Source organism: Piliocolobus tephrosceles, chromosome X (genome assembly GCF_002776525.5).
Source record: "Piliocolobus tephrosceles isolate RC106 chromosome X, ASM277652v3, whole genome shotgun sequence".
In the NCBI taxonomy this organism is placed as follows: Eukaryota; Metazoa; Chordata; class Mammalia; order Primates; family Cercopithecidae; genus Piliocolobus; species Piliocolobus tephrosceles.
In genome coordinates this window covers 12,564,106-12,582,857 of record NC_045455.1, presented here as the reverse complement: position 1 = coordinate 12,582,857, position 18,752 = coordinate 12,564,106, and the positions used below count along the sequence as shown (strand labels likewise).

At 38.4% G+C, this 18,752-nt stretch overlaps 1 protein-coding gene across 5 annotated transcripts in view; it reads right to left on the bottom strand.

The window, feature by feature from the left end:
- NALCN (sodium leak channel, non-selective) overlaps positions 1-18,752 on the bottom strand; it is a 345,832-nt gene that overhangs the window by 36,708 nt on the left and 290,372 nt on the right. For all 5 annotated transcript variants that reach the window (XM_023218071.3, XM_023218072.3, XM_023218074.3 and 2 more), the window contains 8 exons: positions 16,471-16,562; positions 16,260-16,382; positions 13,656-13,712; positions 13,292-13,412; positions 13,064-13,195; positions 11,941-12,108; positions 9,574-9,678; positions 4,387-4,493 (listed from right to left, as the gene is read on the bottom strand). In XM_023218071.3, coding sequence (XP_023073839.1) covers positions 4,387-4,493; positions 9,574-9,678; positions 11,941-12,108; positions 13,064-13,195; positions 13,292-13,412; positions 13,656-13,712; positions 16,260-16,382; positions 16,471-16,562 — 905 coding nt within the window. The remainder of the gene's footprint in view (positions 1-4,386; positions 4,494-9,573; positions 9,679-11,940; positions 12,109-13,063; positions 13,196-13,291; positions 13,413-13,655; positions 13,713-16,259; positions 16,383-16,470; positions 16,563-18,752) is intronic.

Below are 18,752 nucleotides of genomic sequence, written 5' to 3'. Positions count from 1 at the left end.
TTAGTATATTTCCTGAATTTAATGAAGAACTGAGCTCTGGACCATTGACTAGAGTAGGCCCTGTGGAGCCTATTTAAATTATATTTTGATCATTTTTCCCCCCTGCTAACTCATTTCTCAAAATTTAACCCTCATGACAGGCAACGCTCTGGGGAAAATCTGGTTCTGTACTTTTCTACCATCTTTCATATTTTTTACACTATAGAGACAATCACAAGATGTGCCTTCATAAGTTTCTTGAATATTAAATAGATGAGGATATAAGAAGAAAACATTAAACTGAAACTGATTTGCTCTTAAGGGCCTAGGGCTGATTAGTGGAGATGGTCTTTAATATAGTGCAAAAGCCCCACTTAGAAGTTCATATTTTGGAATTCTGCTTTGTATTTTTTATGTATGAAAGTACAAATATATTCTTTTGGATGCTTCCAACAATCTTTCCTTTGGGATGTTTCCACTAAATTTCATATATTTTAGAGTTGACAGAAGTTACAATATTCTACAGATGCCACAGTTTTCTTGAATAAGGATTTTTTAAAACCAAGTGAACCAGTTCTCAGAGCTGATGTTGGACTTCCTTACCTGCTCATTTTCTTTTTGTAGAAGTGCTTTCTTAGCTGAATTTGCAACAATTTAAACTACTTTTATGTTCCATATCTTCTAGAAGTTAGAATATGTGAAAAATACTCTAACTAAACCAAGAAAAACAAAATGTAGCATCAAAGACTTCAACAGTTAGAAGAACTTATCACATTTTAAAAAATAAGTCTTTTTCAGTTTTAATCATGTAAGGTGTTTTCTTACGCTTTGCTTGTGTTAGCAAAATTGCAAAGTTTGAAACTTTACCTATAACTACGGAGTCCTGCAATAAATCCCAAATGTCATCCATTATTGTCATTTTTACCTGCTGCCCTTCCTTGAATTGAAAAGGTCATTTTTTTCTAGTTAATTTGTGAAATACTGTAATCTTGCCTGTCCAATTCAGAAAACTAAGACATTAGTTCTGACCACATAATTTTGTCAGCTTTTTACCTCCAAGAGGAGGTGCTCAAAGGCCCCCTAAGATCATGGTAGGGAGAGCTGCTCTTCCCTTGGGGAACATGGGGGCACCCTGAAGACATGACTGAGCCTCTGCCCTTGGATGTGGAAATGCAGAAAACGACTTTGTCCAAAAATGGCATGCTGTATCTTACACAACCATCTTTCCTAAAAGAAATCAGAAATGTTGAGCTTTCTACAGCACCCCAACCCTTTTTGCCTTGAGCTTTTGGCCACAGAGTTGCCTTAACTTGTAATACCAAACCTATGCCTAGACTTTCCTCTTCATCTGCCTCTGACCCTGCCCCCTTCACCCGGCTAGTTCCTATTGGTTGTCCTTCAAAAGGTAACCTAGTGTGTCTTCTCGTCTGGTCCTTCTCTTTGGCCTTGCATAGTTGGGGTTAGGTGCTTCTCCTGTGTGTCCATTGTACCCTTAGCCTTTTTGTAGGAATCAGAGGCAGGAATACCATGAAGCCAAAGAAATCTAAGTGGTAGGACCCCTCTTTTGTACAGGCCCTTCCAAGACCCTGGTACCCCAAATTGTTTGGGCCTTAGACCCTATAAAACCTGATCACCTTCTGCCTAGAATGTATCACAGTGTAGCTTAAAATTACACGGACATGAGTTTTGGGTGAGCCAGAGGTAAGCTTAGGGGTTTATCTGTGCAGCATTAAAGCCCTTAACATATTATATAAAATTATTTGTAATTTTATTTTGTTTACCACTAGACTTTAAGCTCCTAAGGGGTAGGGGCCATAGCTTATTCAGGGTCATATCACAGAGACAAGCATACTACCTGGTGAATAGCAAGCACTCAATAAATACATTTATTATAAGCCTGAATACTTTGTTGATTTTTCTGTCATGCATGCCATTTTCCTATATTCCAGACCTCTTCTTAAAATAAGTTACACCATATTTATAATCTATGATATGTTTAATCCTTTTTATTGAGGTGACTCATCAAGTCTGAGTGATTCAGAAGAAAGTACATTTATTAATCTGAAGAGAGAATATTGAAACTAGACTGTCTCTGAATTAGTGCATATTTATGTCCTAATTATAATTACCAAAGCATTCCTCTAGGGGTATTCCTAGATATGTTATTTTCTTAATCATAATTTATCCAATATAAAATTACAAAATTCCAGCTTCTAATTCTTGATTAGCTTACTAAAGAAGGAAAGTGTAAAAAGTTATCATGGTTACAGATGACATTTATTAGATCAAAGGTGTCTATTTCACTACAATGCAAGTCACATGATCCTGGATAAATGGACAAGAGCAATTGTGATGATGTTCAAGGAATGCCTGACTATTTGCTTATGCTTCTAGAATGGCATTGCCTTTGAAACCCCTAATACTACCTTCCATAAAATATTGCATTTAAATTAACTTTGATTTTAAAAATCCCATGTAGCTAGTTTTATGGAATAGGTTGAGTGCTATAGGGTACAACTGGCAGGTTTACTTTTCTCCAAATGTTAGCTTCAAGTGTGTTCCAGCTCCCTTTCTGAATTCTTGCAGAGGTCCCAGAGCTTTTTGGTTATTTTCAGTCATTCAGTTTTATATCCAACTGATCTTATAACTCATATAACAATCCCATCCTTAGCAGTTCAAGGACCCTGGTTTGAGGAAAGGAAGAAAAGTTGGCCACTTTCTTCACTTCCGCTCCTCCTCTTCAGGCCACCACGAGATTCTCACATGGCTGAGGTGGGATGTCATTGAAAGGAATGGAGGAATGGAGTTAAATTCTTGTGCAACTGATACAACTGGATACTGGCCGTAGGTGTTCAAGAGTTTGAATCCCCTCCCCAGCCCAGGAGTGCCTCATTGTACCTTTCCTCCTGTGAGTGTGTAGTCTCTGGATCACTCTCAGGTCTGGCTCCTGGAAACACACCTACGAACTCCTTGGATGGGGGTACCCTTTCCCAGCACAAAGCCCTTTGCAGCAGGGCTCAAGAAGACTCAGACGATATGGCCCTAGGCAGTGACTACTGGGCTCTTCAGGAACACCAGATAACCCTGCTCTCCAGATGGTGATGAGCAGCCTGGCCTACAAGAGTCTCTCTTCTTGCCTTGCCTGTCTCTGATGTTAAGTGATCCCCCTGGGGTACCTCACTTGGCAGAGGTGGGAGGCAGCCTCCACCTTTCTCTATAGTGAAGGAAATGAAATGCCCCAGTGTTCTGTATTCCTGACTTCATTTACTTCCATGATATTATCTTTGAATTAATGAAAATGAATTAATAAATTATAAATAACTATGCTATAATTTTTGTCTCATGGAAGTAAATTTTTATGCTCTTTTAATTTTTGTTTCAATGGAAATTGGATGGCTTTTCTAGTTAGCAGTGAGGCGAGGATGTTCTCATGTCTCACATTTCTCTCTCCAAGCTCAAGCCACACACCCTAAATGAACCCTTTTTCTTAGTTCTTGGATATTTTAAAAAATAAAAACCCAATATGCATTATATTGGATTATATATAAAAGCAAATTTCATATTAGAAAAATGCCAAAGAAAGGTAACAGTGAGTGCTAGGGTACAGCTGGGTGAAATGCTATTCCTTTTAAAGAGTTTTGACATTTAGAAAAGAACATCAATTGTGACAAAAGCAGAGTTGCTGTGGCTCAGTTGTTATTTTAAGAAATTTTCTAAAAGAAAATTTGAAAAACAGGTAACAATTTCAAAGGACAAATAAAGCTGACGGAACACTCAATTCATCAATGACACAGACTGAGAGATCCACTCATGGTCATTAATAAAACAGATGAGAAAGAAGGTACTAGGTATATCTAGCTTTGATCTAAGTGCTTTGGAAACTCAATTTCAAAAAAAAAGGAATATGAAAGGGAAAGTTGGAAGCAATCGACTTTCTTACTGATTATTCCTCTCCAGTGTTTCAATAATGGAAATCCTTCAGTGTAAATGGGTTTTAAACAGGAAACAGCTTTATGATTTAGGGTGCTATTATGAGGACATCAGATCCTCCTTTAAAGATAGAAACTCAGGATAAGTTTAGTTTTAATTTGAAGGAAAATCCTTTGTTAAGCCTCGCTAATTTTTAAAGCCATTTGAATCCAGATGCATATTTTTGAAGTATTAGAAAATACTGAGATAATATTTCTCTAGTTTCATGAAGCTATGTAGAACTCAGTGTACTACCTGCTCTCTTATTTACCTGATTTCTGTCTTCCAGTATAACCCAGCGTTTCACCCTGTATGACTTAAGATCATTTTCACATCTCAAGCAAAATTACTTTCAGTTACATGCCTTATTACACTTATTTAAAGCCTTATGTTGAAAACCACAGCATTCTCCAGAATATTTTTTTCTGATATACATACCAAACACGGGGAACCCAAAATCCAGGTTTTTTCTCTCCAGGCCTCAATTTTAAATTTAAGTTCTTTGACACACTGACATTAATTCTGAATATGCCATTGCAGTCTTCCTAAAGTAGAAAAACAAGGGGAGAGGGGGAACCTGGTCAGAAAATGAACTCAGAAAAGATAAAGGATAGGAAACTCTTTATTTCTTTCTATCTTTTTTGATAGGAATACCAAAAGTCCTTTATCTAACAACAGTGATGCGGACAGCCACCCAGCACATAGTAACAAAGACTTTGGAGACAGGCAGTCAAAAGTTGATGCTGAGAATATTAGTTTAATGGGCAAAGGACTTGAGTAGACATTTCTCCAAGGAAGATATGCAAATGGCCAAAAAGCACATGACGAGATACTCAGTATCATGCGCCATCTGCCATCAGGAAAACGTAAATCAAAACCTTAATGAGATATCACCTCACACCCACTGAGAAAGCCATAACAACAAGCATTGGCCAGGATGTGGAGGAATTGCAGTCCTGCTGCCAGAACCCTTACATACCGAGGCAGGTGTAGAATGGTGCAGCCACTTTGGAAAACACTCTAGCAGGTCCTCAAACCACTAATACAGAGTTACTATATGAGCCAGCAACTCCACTCCTAGGTATCTACCCAAAAGAAATGAAAATGTATGTCCCTATAGAAACTTGAACAAAATGTTTATATAAGTGTTATTCACAATACAAAAGGTGGAAACAACCCAGATGTTCATTTTTGAACAAACAGATAAACAAAATGTGGTCCAGTCATACAAGTGAATATTATTCAGCCGTAGGAAGGGATGAAGTCCTGATACCTGCTACAACATGGATGATCCTTGAAAATATTATACGAATTGAGAAAAAAACAGTCACAAAAGACCATATGTTATGATTTTATTCATATAAAAGTCCAGAATAATAAACTTGATAGAGACAAAAAGAATATTAGCTGTTGTTTAGGGCTTGAGGTGGAGGCTAAAGGGATGGGGGTAACAGTTAAGAGATATAGGGTTTCTTTTTAAGGAGATACAAATGTTCTAAAAGTGGCTGTCATGTATACAACTCTGTGAATATGCTAAAAAAACATTGAATTGTATACTTCAAGTGGGTGTACTGTGTGGATTATATCTCAATAAAACTGTTAAACGGGTTTTAAAAATTAAACTTCTATAGGAAATTTTTGACCCATTTTCTATTCTCCCTTTGATTATTTTTGTTTCTTTGGCCATGATGGTCGTATCTTGAACTTAAATCTCTTTTCTGGGTTCAACGTGTAGATGATAAAATTCTTGATCACTGTTTGAATATTTCAACAGAAATTCCATTTTAATCTGCTTAAAGCCTTCTTTGACCCTAAACCATGTCTCCTCTTGGCCTCCTCTTTTCTGTCCCTGGACCAGCATCCTGGCAGTAGCCCAGCATCAAGCTTAGGGTTCCCTGGGCTTTTCCTGTCCTTCCTGGCCCACGTCTCCATTCTTACTACGATGAGTTCAGTAATGCCAATGTTACTTCTTTCTGGATTATCAGCACAATTCTTTAAAATAAGAACATTTAAGTACAAATAACACATCTTTGATTTATAAGGCCTGGACAAATAAAAGGAAGAAAACTTACCTACAATTGCCCACAGACAAACACAATGAACATTTTGGAGTATACCCTGCCAGTCTTTCTTCCTCTACGTATCTGAGCTCGTAAAGTTTTCATTCTTCCATCGCCCACTTTTTTCAGCTAAAACCTTATTGTGGTTATCTTTCTATAACCATACCTTTTTATGTAGAACATTATTTGAAAAGGCTGTGTTGTAGTGTATTGTATAAAGGTCCCTTGACGTATTCGGCCTCACTGCCTTTTCCAATTTGTTTTCCTGAACCCACCTGAGCCCATGTTTGATTGCATGAAGCAGTCTGGTATCTTGGTGAAAAGCCAGGGTGCCTGGACACTAGTTCCCTGCTTCCTCACTTATTAGGTGGGTGACCTTGGACAAATTATTTAATCTTTCTACACGTGTTTTCCTTATTAGGAATGGATATCCTCATTAGGATATGGGTCACAAAAACAGCACTAGGAACAGTGCTTTGTACTTTGTGGGCACTAGGACGTGTCTGATTCCTCTTCTTACCAACCTTTTGTGGTGTCTCTTCTCATCAACAAAATTCCAAACCCCTTAGCCAGGCATTTCAGGTGCTTGAGGATCTCTCCCTAACTTCCATTTCTGGCCTTGTTTTTCAGTGTTTTCCTACATGGGCGGGAATGAAATTAACACTCACTATTGAGATTGGGTTAGGTACTTTGCATAAACAAGGTAATCAAATCTTCATAATATCGTGTGAGAAGCATTCGAGGCAGACATAGGTTCGGAAGGATTAAGTGACCAGACCGGGCCGCCACCTCTCCTAAAGCAGGATTCCAATCTCAGAAGCTGTGATTTCGAAGCCCATGCTCCTTCCTCCTTGTTCTGTCCCTGCCTCCACACTGTGACTCTTCTTCGCATGCTTTGTGTCTTTCTTCACTGCTTGCTCTGCTTGGAAGGTCCTTTCTGGCTCATCTCAAATCCTGCCTCCTCCCTGGAGCCCTCCCAGCACAGTACTCCCAGTTGGAAGCACAGTTTCCCATGCTGATGTCATAGGCTGCACATTATTTCTGCTTCTCATAGGCTTTTGAAAACTGCTGACTTTATATTACTATTGCTTGAACATGAAACACATGTTCTGATTGGACAGAAAATGCTGCAAAACAGAAGCAAGGACCTCCTAATGTTTCCATTCCACATTTCATTTCACCTATCACAGTGCCTTGGACACAACTGATATTTAATGACTATTTGTCAAAGGGTATCCTCAGCGTTTGTTTACAGGACTTTGGTGACTAAGTCCTAGGCTCCATATCTATATCTATATTGATCTCATGCCATCTGTTGAGTTTTAAGAAAACAAACAAGGGAGCAAAGGGAGGAAGTGCTCAGCCTCATACAAAAAAACATGTTTTCCCAACTGGAAACTATGGGCGCAGCAACTCAAGCTTCGCTGTCTTTAACAGGAACTGTGTGTGATCTAAATGTCGGCATATCTACTTTCCCCTTTTCTTTGGATTTATCTCTTCTTTTAGTCAGATGGGTTGAAGTCCTCTGATAGAACTGACGTCACCTTCGCTCATATGGCATTCTTGGCCTTGGCCTCTTATGTTTGGATTTGAGAAGATAAAAGGACTCAAGCCCCGTCTCACCATGCCAATTTCTTTTCAATCATTCTGCTTGGTACTGGTGCTCTCTGTGATGGCTAAGTCTCCTTAGGCTTTCCATCTGAGCCTTGCACAGACCTCAGTGCTCTAGGAAACAGGATAAATGCTTCATGAAATCTGTGTCTATGCTCATCTGCTGGCTGCTGTCACCATCAATCTTCAGCTTTGGCTAGGGATGACTAGATAATGTAAAATCACCATGCTCTTAGGCCACTGTTAATATACTGAGTCATCCAAGATTCCTAGCAGGCTTCATCCTGAAGTGTTGGTATTATTTTTCTGGCCTCTGTTCAGTGTGGATCGAAAATCACTCTTCTTTCCACAGACAAGCTTGTGGATGTTTGCGTCAGGTCTCTGTTACTTTCTTTATCAGCTAATTTGATACAGCATGACCGTCAGGCCATGTTCCTTGTTCTGCCTTCTCAGATTTATCAAAGCTCTTGGAATCTCTCTCTCAGTCTGGCCTTTGTTTCAAATTCTCATTATTAATATAATTTATAGTGTCTTTTGGCTGGACAAAGATGTAACTTGTATTTTGTAACAATTAGAGAACAATTTGTATCATTTAAAATCTGTATTAGATACCCATATTTACTAGAAATATATAATGTAGTTCAGGTCTAGTAGGCCTTTTGAAGATACACATTTAGGAACTAAGGCATTATTTTATTGGGATCAAAGATAAAATACTTTTCTAGTTTATACATCAGCAGCAGTTGGATTACTTTATTAATCTATTTGTAACATAAGAATCCTAAGAGAATGGGACACAGTATGATATTGCAATAATTGTCTAATTATTAACTAAACTGTGTCCCCCCCTTTTTTTTCTGGAACACACAACTAAATTCCAATCTCCCTTGCAGTATCCCTGCTCTTTACAGAGGAACATGGGTGCAAAGGATTTTCCCACAGCCCATTCAGATGGAGATGGCTCTCCACTCTTATCTCCAGCTCATTGAAGAAGGCTCTGAAGACATGGCAAAGGGTGGCGACACAGGATAGAAGGCATGTGAGTCCCTGAGTGGTCATTTGGAGGAGAGCTGTATATATTGTATATATCACAAATGTATATATTGCAACTGATCCAAGATACAATATATACATTTCATTATGTGAAGTTACTGAAATATTGGGTTTGCTACAGCAGTGAGCCTCCCCTTATAACCAATGACTGAAGAAAGAGAAAGAAACGCTGTAGTGCAAGTATTCAAGTTTGGGTCTTTGTGGAGGTCCTTGTTGGTTGTCATAAAGAGGGAGACTCTGGGCAGCTAGAGCTAATATAAAAGCACTGGCTTTCTAATGGGGAGAAAGCTGGAGTGGGGAAGCAGTAAAAAGGGGTGAGAACCAAACGCTGCCTCTTGGACATTTTTGCATGGGCTGTTTGCTGATATGAGTCTTGTATGACAACAAAAGAAGGATCAAGTTAGCTAAGACCTCAAGGGAAAGTATCCGAAGTTCACAACTATAATAGCTAGAATCTTGGGTGACCATGCTCAAGTAGTCAGCAGTGGATTGACACTGGAATAGAAGGGAGGAGTGACATTCTCTGAGCTGTGCTTTTCATCTTATTAAACTTTCTAGCCAGAAGAGACTTATCGCATGTTAAGCAAAAAGGAGTTTGTGGGAAGAGAATTCTTAGAGTTGTATAGGGAGTTCTCAAAGTAGGCTTGGCAGTCACTGGTACCACATATTTGCCAAGGGAGTGTAAACTATCTTATTATTGTTTTTTCTTTTTAGGGACAGGGTCTCTTGCTCTGTTGCCCAGGCTGGAGTACAGTGGTGTGATCATAGCTCACTGCAAACTTGACCTCTTGGGTTCAAGTAATCGTCCCTCCTCAGCATTCCAAGGTGCTAGGATTATAGGCACATGCCACCACACTTGACCCTTAATTTTTATTTCAAAAGACAGAAAGGTACATCTTACCCTTCTAATAATGTTGGGATCATTGCACTTTGCCAGTTTTCCAGCAAAAAGCTGAACTCCAAAGCTTGCAAAAACGAGCATTAATGTCAGCAAAAGAATGGAGACCTGAAAGAAAATGATGAAATGTTAAATCTCTTGGTAAAGACTAAATATTAGGTTTGGTTTAAACAGTGACATAAATAGGAATTTTAAGATAACATTGTATAAAAATCATGGGTTTTTGATGATATATTTTAACTTTTCCACCATAGGCCATATAATTAGCCTTACTGGAAGGTCAAAAGGAGAAAATTAACAAGATTTGATTTTTTTAAATGGAAACAGGAATTTCATGTAAGAAAATGGAATAAGGTATTTTTGAAATGGCTTGAAGTTTTCTGATTTTAAAATCAACAGCTTGCTCTTTTTTTATTTAATGGAAAAGAAAAAATGTTTAAATAATTATATTTTGTCCATTTTTCTCCCAAATGGATATATATATAAATTTTTTTGTTGTTGTTGTTGTTGAGATGGAGTGTCACTCTGTCGCCCAGGCTGGAGTGTAATGGCGCAACCTTGGCTCACTGCAACCTCCACCTCCTGGGTTCAAGCAATTCTACTGCCTCAGCCTCCCGAGTAGCTGGGACTCCAGGCGTCCGCCACCACGCCAGCTAATTTGTGTATTTTTAGTAGAGATGGGGTTTCATCATATTGGTCAGGCTGGTCTTGAACTCCTGACCTCAGGCAATCCACCTGCCTCGGCCTCCCAAAGTGCTGGGATTACAGGCATGAGCCACTGTGCTCAGCCTGGATTCATATTTTTATTAGCAGAGCACAAATGAGCCGGACAGTGGCTTAGCTGTCTTGTAATTGTGAAGGTGTGCATTAGAAGAATGTTCTATGCACAGAGGAAAGGAGAGAATTCAGTCTTGAAAAGCAAATCTGTTAATTAACTCATGCTCCCTCTGCTGGCCGACTTCTTTGATCTCAGCAGAGAAGAGTGGCAGAGGGTAAAATTTGGAACAAGTGAACTGCACTTGTTGAATAACCTAAACATACACCTAAGTATACTAAAATCACACTGACCACCATCAGGGAAAGGCACAAATTCTCCTCTAAAATTTTTTAGTGATCAAAAGATTCATATACATTAGTGGTCAGGTGATACTTTCTTTTAATTCCAGCTATGTGAAAAGCCACTGTTTTATGGTTTTGCATAAAGAAAACAAGAATTTTTAAACACATCTTAAAAAAAAAATCAGCAATTGGGAGACCGAGGTGGGTGGATCTCCTGAGGTCAGGAGTTTGACAGCAGCCTGGGTAACGTGGTGCAGCCCTGTCTCTACTAAAACACAAAAAATTAGCTGGGAGTGGTGGCACATGACTATAGTCTCAGCTACTTGGGAGGCTGAGGCATGAGAATCACTTGAACCCAGGAGGTGGAAGTTGCAGTGAGCTGAGATTGCACCATTGCACTCCAGCCTGGGTGACACAGCAAGACTCTGTCTCAAAAAAAAAAAAAAAAAAAATTAGCAATGATATACCTCTAGTAACATCACAATCTATCTCTAAAATACATTCGTATTAACCACAACTAGAGCTGTTTTCTCATCACAGTTATGTCTCTAGAAAGCAAGATCCAAAACGAGCCTATGTAAATTAACTCATGCTTCTCATGCACAGGCAGACCTCATCAATAATAAAAAGAATCTTTTGATCACTGTTTTGTAAGGCAAAGCTCTTTCTGTAACAGATTGTGAACAATGAGCCTCTTTCTTGTTGTTTTATCTCTGGCCTTGTTTTCAGAAGACCCTAAATCAACATTTGTCCAGCTAAAAAGCATGTTTTGCCCCCTCAATCATCTTTGTAATCACTCATTACTGTAATGCTGAAGTTAAAGTGGGTTATACCTATATGTTGCATTTTTAAAGTTGTTTCGTGTTAACACTCCTGCGATCTAGAGAAGAATTCTGTGCTATATTCTTTCAAGAACACACAGAATGAGATTAGGAGCCCCAATGCATGAATTCCTAATCCCATTTGTTGAGTACATGGTGTTGAATCTTCTTATCCTTCATTTTCAGATGGGAGGAAACTAAAACCCAGAGTATAAATTAGAGTCAAGAGGTAGGACCGAAAGAGTCAGCAGATACGAACTCTTTCAAATCTCAGAGTGCTTCTCTTTAGGTGAAATAAATAAACTCCTACGCCAGAGGTGCCCACGGGTAAAGTGTTTGAAGGTGCATTGTGTTTTGTTAGTGCCTCTATAACCCTCTGGCAATAACCAAAACTATTGAATTGACCTTGATAAGCAAGACTCACTTTTTCCTCATTAGCTACTAGAGTTGGACTACGGTGAACTGGAATCAAAGGATAATTCTAACATACCAAAAAAATTTCCTTGAAGCCACTGAAAAGTTCTCGAACTACTTTCCTCATCTGGGGCACCAGTTTGAATATGCGCAGAGGTCTCAGGCACCGAAGGACCATTAGGAGCTGAGCTCCCGATTCAGCAGGTACATTTTGAGGCATCCAACAAAGAAATATCAAGCTCACCTAAAGGGGAAAAAATAATCTCTGGAATTTATACAATTCATCCCCTGCTAGTTACATTTTCTGAGAGCCAACTGGCCACAACTTTTCATTTAGCAGAGATTCCACTCACTGGTTGTACATGCAATCTGTTAACTTTAAACAACAAACTTCATCTGGACTTGCTAGATACCTCAAAGGAAAGTCATCATGCGTATGCAGGAAAGAAGTGGAGGTGTCCACACTGTGTGTGTGTGTGTGTATACCAGTGTATTCTTTTCACTTACTACTCTGGAGGCTCTGCTGATGTCAGCATGGCTGGAATTCCTTTTATCAAGGTTACTGCTATTTTATCAATGATCTGCAACATGCCACCTGTTAATGATCACAATTTTCTTTGTTGTGTCTGCAAAGACAATGATTTCATGCCTTCTTGGACATACAGAAAAAATAAAAAATTCTTTGAGCCCATTTCTGTGGTTTTCCAGCCAGTTTTACTGGACAGTTGAATGGGCACCTGCTATAGCCAGGTATTTTGTGCATTGGAATCAGGAGAGAGGTTCAATCACAACCACTTTAGTTGGCTTTCAACAATAAGGGGCTCATAATCAATAACATGGTTTATATGAGACAAATTTTTTTTTTTTTAGTATAGAAGCCATAAGATTTGTGGGATGCAAACTAGGTTTGCTATGTTAGACCTTATTCATGTATGTCTCATTCATACATAAAATTGTGATTAGTGTATTTGAACAACATAACTATCCATAAATATTTATGATGCTCTTAATTTGGATTTTACATGCATGGCCCTTATTTGCATATAATGAACTATGAACTACTCTAGAGTCCATTTAAGAATTCAGTTAGGGAATCTAAACCTCTGTGACTCATACTGTATCTTGCACTTATACCAAGAAATGCAGGAGATTTTACAAAACCATTACATTTTTCATTTAGGAAATAACCAAAAACTTACAAGATATATAAATATGTCCATTACTCCACCAAAGTCCCTGATGACAGCAGTTGGAGTGAAAAATAAGCCATCTGCCATAATCTTCAGATTAAGCTCAATGCTCATGAATATCACAAACACATACTCAGCAATCTGAAATGGGCAAGAGGCAGTGTGGTTACAATGAACGGAAAAACGGCAGGTCAGTATTTTACCTCCTAGTTGTAAGCTGACATTTAGCAGCGGTACCTGCAAAGTAGGTGCATGCATGACTCTTCGAAACGGGGACTCAAACATCATGGAAATGCAAGAGCAGATGGTTACGATGATCATGACCCAGTCCAGGTAAGTGACCAGTCCCAGCAAATCACTGCGAAAGACCAAACAAAACTGAGAAACATAAAGGTTCCAGGAAAGGCTTCTAAGAGTTAGAGATGATGGCTTCTGTGGCCCTATCAACATGACTGGTATTTTAAAAACATCTTTCCCCAATCATCTATTTCATAGCACTATATAGCAAGAAAATAAAAGAGAATTTTAATATTTGTATGCAGCATCAAATAGTACACGAAAACTTCAAATGTGCATAGAAAATGAAGTTTTTAATGCTTACTAAAGTTGATGGTACTTTGTATTTTTCACAGCTCCTGTGACAGGGTCTGTTTTAGATCTGTAAGAGAACACATATATAAAATTCTGCAACACAACAAGCATGTTTTAACTTGCTAAAAATCGTATTTGCAAACATCTACCTAAAATTTCTTGTATATCCTCTCTATAATGTCCGTTATAAAATATGTTAACTGTAGGTGACTCTGGAGGTCAGAGAACATTAGACGAAAGAAAAAATCCAAAGAATTTGCAGTTGATGCTTATGAAAATAAAATTTTATATGTCTCAAAATACTTGATTTTAGACTTTGTGACTTTGTTCGGAATTTTCTGACACGGGTAGTACAAAATTAAATTTTGACTTTCGTTTAAAAGTATTCATTTAAAATCTTTGTCTTAATAGCTCAAGAATGTTCGTTCTTTGAAATTAGTTAATTAAATCTCCATAATTTAAGTAGACTTCTTCCCCCTGCATTTAACTGTGATGTTGTAGAATGATGTATTTAGAATTTCTTGGAAGGGAGATTCATTGTTTCTACTTTCAGGAAGCCTGTGAGCACCATCAATGAGATTGCTTACAGTCTTTGCGTATGCGTCCCCAGTTACAACAGAGTCTTCATCAACTGTAATCAACATCAGCTGCCTTGCTGATAAAAGGGAAATTCCACCACACTAAGTGAAGTGGAGAATTAGCTATGAGATGTTAAGGTGCAGGCAGCCAACAGGATAATTCAAGATAAAAAACCTACTTCTAGAACTGATCAAATCGATCTCTAAATGGACATTTTCTTCCTTTACTTTGAAAACTCATGGAAGACTTTAATAATTATGACTCAGTTGTTTTAAATTGTGGAAGTCTTTATAGAAGCAGAAAGAACAATACTCTGGCAATCAAGAGATAGTCGGGTAGTAGCTGGGTCCCTGAGCAAAGCCCTCAACTTCTGCATGCTTAAATGTCCTCCTCTGTTGAAGGAGGGGGCACACAAATGACACCGAGTGGTCCCTGAGGTCTCTTCCATCCCTGAAATGTTGTAATAGTTTGTATTAGTCTCCTTGAGCTGCTGTAACAAAGTACCACTGGTGCTTAAGACTGGGTGGCTTAAGCAACATAAGTTTATTTTCTCATTTTTTAGAGGCTGGAAATCCAAGATCAAGATGCCAGCTGAGTTGGTTCCTTCTGAGGGCTGTGAGGGATAACCCTGTTCCAGAGCTGTTTCCTTGACTTGTGGACAGCTGTCTTCTCCCTACGTGTCTTGCACAAGGTCTTCTCCCTGTATATGTCTGTGTCCAAATGTTCCCTTCTTACAAGGAAACCAATCATATTGGATTAGGGCCCACTCTAATGACCTCATTTTAATTTAATTAACCTGTTTAAAATTCCTATTTCCAAATACAGTCACATTCTCAGGTTCTGAGGGTTTGGACTCTACTATATGGATTTTGTTGGGGGAGAACAATTCAGTCCACGACAGGTAGCGATGATCATATGCTACTAATTAATAACAAAGAAATCAATTTACTTAAACGATGGCATCAGGGACAGTCCAACTACATAATGGGAACATGGAAAGTTTTCTCATTTCCTCCATGACTCTTAATGTCTTCGGAATATTTACTGAAAGGTACTGATATGGTTTGGCTCTGTGTCCCCGCCCAAATCTCATCTTGAATTGTAGCTCCCATAATTCCCACGTGCTGTAGGAGGGAACCAGTTGGAGATAATTGAATCATGGGGGCGGTTCCCTCGTATTCTTGTGGTAGTCAATAAGTCTCATAAGATCTGATGATTTTATGAGGGGTTTCTGCTTTCACTTCTCTCTCATTCTCTCTTATCTGTGACATGTAAGATGTGCCTTTTGCCTTCCACCATGATTGTGAGGCCTCCCCAGCCACGTGGAACTGTGAGTCCAATAAATCTCTTTTTCTTTATAAATTACCCAGTCTCAAGTATGTCTTTATCAGTAGTATGAAAATGGACTAACACAGGTATGCGTGACAAAAATCCATTTCATCCATTGGTTGTCCGTCAAACTTGGCTTAGGTGTCCACAAATACAGTGTCTTCAGCATTCACCCTACTGGTGGCTTCTTACACATTTCTTCCATGTTGGTAGAGTAGAGACAGTGGACAGTGGGTTTCCTTCATATAACAGTTGGTAATGAAAGCACTAGTCAACTTTACATTATTCTCCAATAAACCAATCGAGGTATTTTTACCACAAAGAAACTACAAGCCTGATGGAAGACATGGACAATGACCTTCATTTCACCATGTCCTTTAGTCTCCTTTTGTCTCAGTATTTCCAAAATAAAATATGGAGTTAATAATGCCTATATAAATGTATCAGGAAGCTGCTAAAATGCACAAACGAAAATGGCTGTTTTGTGTTTTATCAATGCGAGTTTCCTATCAATGTTAACTACTTGCGACCTTTGTTTGTTTTCCACCTGGTCGGGTGTTCAGCAAAGAGGAGCAGCATGATTAATTAGTCCACAGTTTATTTTGTGACCCCATTAGGATTACATGTTCCTTCTTCTTCATATGACAACACCCCTGCTGTTTGCACGGCTCAGGCCAAACACCTGGCTGAAATGAAGTGTACTTACGCGTTGAAGCGTGCTCGGACCACCACGCGGCAAAAGTTTCTGAACCTGTGTTCTCTCCCGACGATGAACAGTGGCTTATCGAAGTATGGGTGGTTCTCTCTGAGTTCCTCTTCTTGCACTTTCCTTGAAGGAGAAATTCATGGGAGAATAAGGCTAAGGGAAATGTTGCCATTCCCAAATGAGAGCCATGGGACACTACAGCAACCTGTACCTTTTCATCTCTGCTTGCTCCTTTTTTTCCTGAATCATCTTTATCTCACTGTCTTCTCTCTGTGCATTTCTATATCTCACTGTATTGGAATGCTAGAAATAAATTAAAAGGGGATATGTTAAAATAGGAGGGTTTTGAATGCAAAATATATTATCAGTTAAAAAAATTAAAACCAGTATCTCCCTCGATATAAAGTATAAATATTATATTTACTGTTAAACATATATTTATACTAAATGTATATTTTATAATATGTATACTTATACTAAATGCATATAGTTATAATATGCATATTTACACTAAATGTATATATTTACAATATATTTACACTAAATGTATATATTTACAATAAATATATTTACACTGTATATTTACAATAAATATATATCTATGAGTTGTATATATTTACAATAAGTATGTATATTTATACTAAATGTATATATTTACATTAAATATGTATACTTAAACTAACTGTATATATTTACATTAAATATATAAATTTACAGTATATATAAGATTAAATATATATCTTTAATGGCCACAGTCTTCAGAGCAAGAGTATTTTTTCCTCTGAAAAGTAATTCATTCAGCACATATTGACTGAAATCCTATTATGTGCCAGGCACTGTTCTAATGTGTGGGATATGGCAAGTGGAAACAAACCATCCTTGTTCTCATAGGATGTCCTAGTCAGTGGGAAACAGATAAAAAATAATTCAAAATAAGTATGTTAGAGGATGCTTAGTGATCTGATTATTTTGAAGAAATCACAGTGGGTGAGAGGAATAGAGAGGCGTTCACAGGCTAGAAGATTGTGATTTTAAGTGAACAGGTCAGGGTAGACTTCAATATGAAGGTGCTATCTGAGGAAAGACTAGAAGGATATGGGGGTATAGGTTGTGGTAGGGCTGCAGAAATGTGTTCTTCCACAGCTGGGAGCAGGTCTGGCATGTCTACACATGGAATTGCCAGGATGCCAGTGTAGGTAAATCTAAGAGAGGTGAGCAGGCCATGCGGGCCCTTCACAGCCCTTTAGACGGACCCCATGGAAGGTGCAGGGCCAGAGTTCCAGTAACTCAGTAGATTTTACAGAAAGCACTCCTTAGACTCAATTATCTGTGTCTGCTATCATTCAGAATAAGTGAAAAAGTTAAAATTCTCTAATTTAAATCTCCCCTTTGTGGGAGAAAAGACCTTATAAGAATTTATTGGAAATGATCAGAACCCCATGACATTTTGCTATGGAGAAGGTGGGAGATGGATTTTGCTCTACTTCTATATGAAAGATAGGGTAGGAAGTCTCTGAAGAAGTAAGTTCTGGCATTTAGACTGTTCAAACACGGCCTTTGCTGTCTATGTTTAAACACATTATTTTCAAAGACACGTTCTGATTTGATTCTTAAGTAGGTTGTACGTTTCGGTTGAAACATATTGATGGCGCTTTGAATGAGGGTTGCCTCTGACTTTTCACCTGAAAATGTTCTCCGTGCAATATGGCTGACTCTGCAATTCTAAGTGCACAGGCCATGTGTTGGATTTGATGGCAATTCCATGTCAACAGTATGGTAGCCAATCAGATAGAGCTCCGGATATTAAAGATCATGGCAGTAACAGATCGTGTGCCAACTAGAACCATGTCTACAGGGCACTGGTGGTATCAGTTGTTCTCATTGCCGACTTCTAGCTCTTGATTTTGCCTGGAACACTTAAGAAAAACCATATACTCAGACTAAAACACACAAGTTTCTAAAGAATGAAAGCAGATGTAGTAGGTCAACACTCCAAAAACTCAAGAAATAAGAGGTAAGTGGTGAAAAAGAGAAAAACAAAATAACCCAAGGCTTTGCTAACTTTCTCTTGCTAGCCCTCCTTTCTCAAGTGCCATCCTTGACTCTGAACATTCAAGACTACTTTTTTAGCCAGTTCATCCAGATTCAACCTAAGGCCTGTCTTTTAATCAGGACTTCATAATTACAGTTATTTAATCTGCCTTTCCTTTCACTGTAATCTTTGTGTGGTATAGCTGCTGGGCCATCTAACGCTTGGCTTCTATGCATTTTTTTTGTGGCTCCTTCATTTCATTTGGGTCTCTGGGATAACGCAGAGGGGTCTACGATAACCATCATATCTAAAATTCCCAGCCCCCAAATCCCCACCTTTGATTTCTTTACGTGACTTCATTTCACTTTACATTACAAAGCAAATCTGTCACAGTAATGAAGAGATGATGGAAAATAAAAAGAAATCACTCCAGAAATTCCCTTATATTTTTACGGACTTAT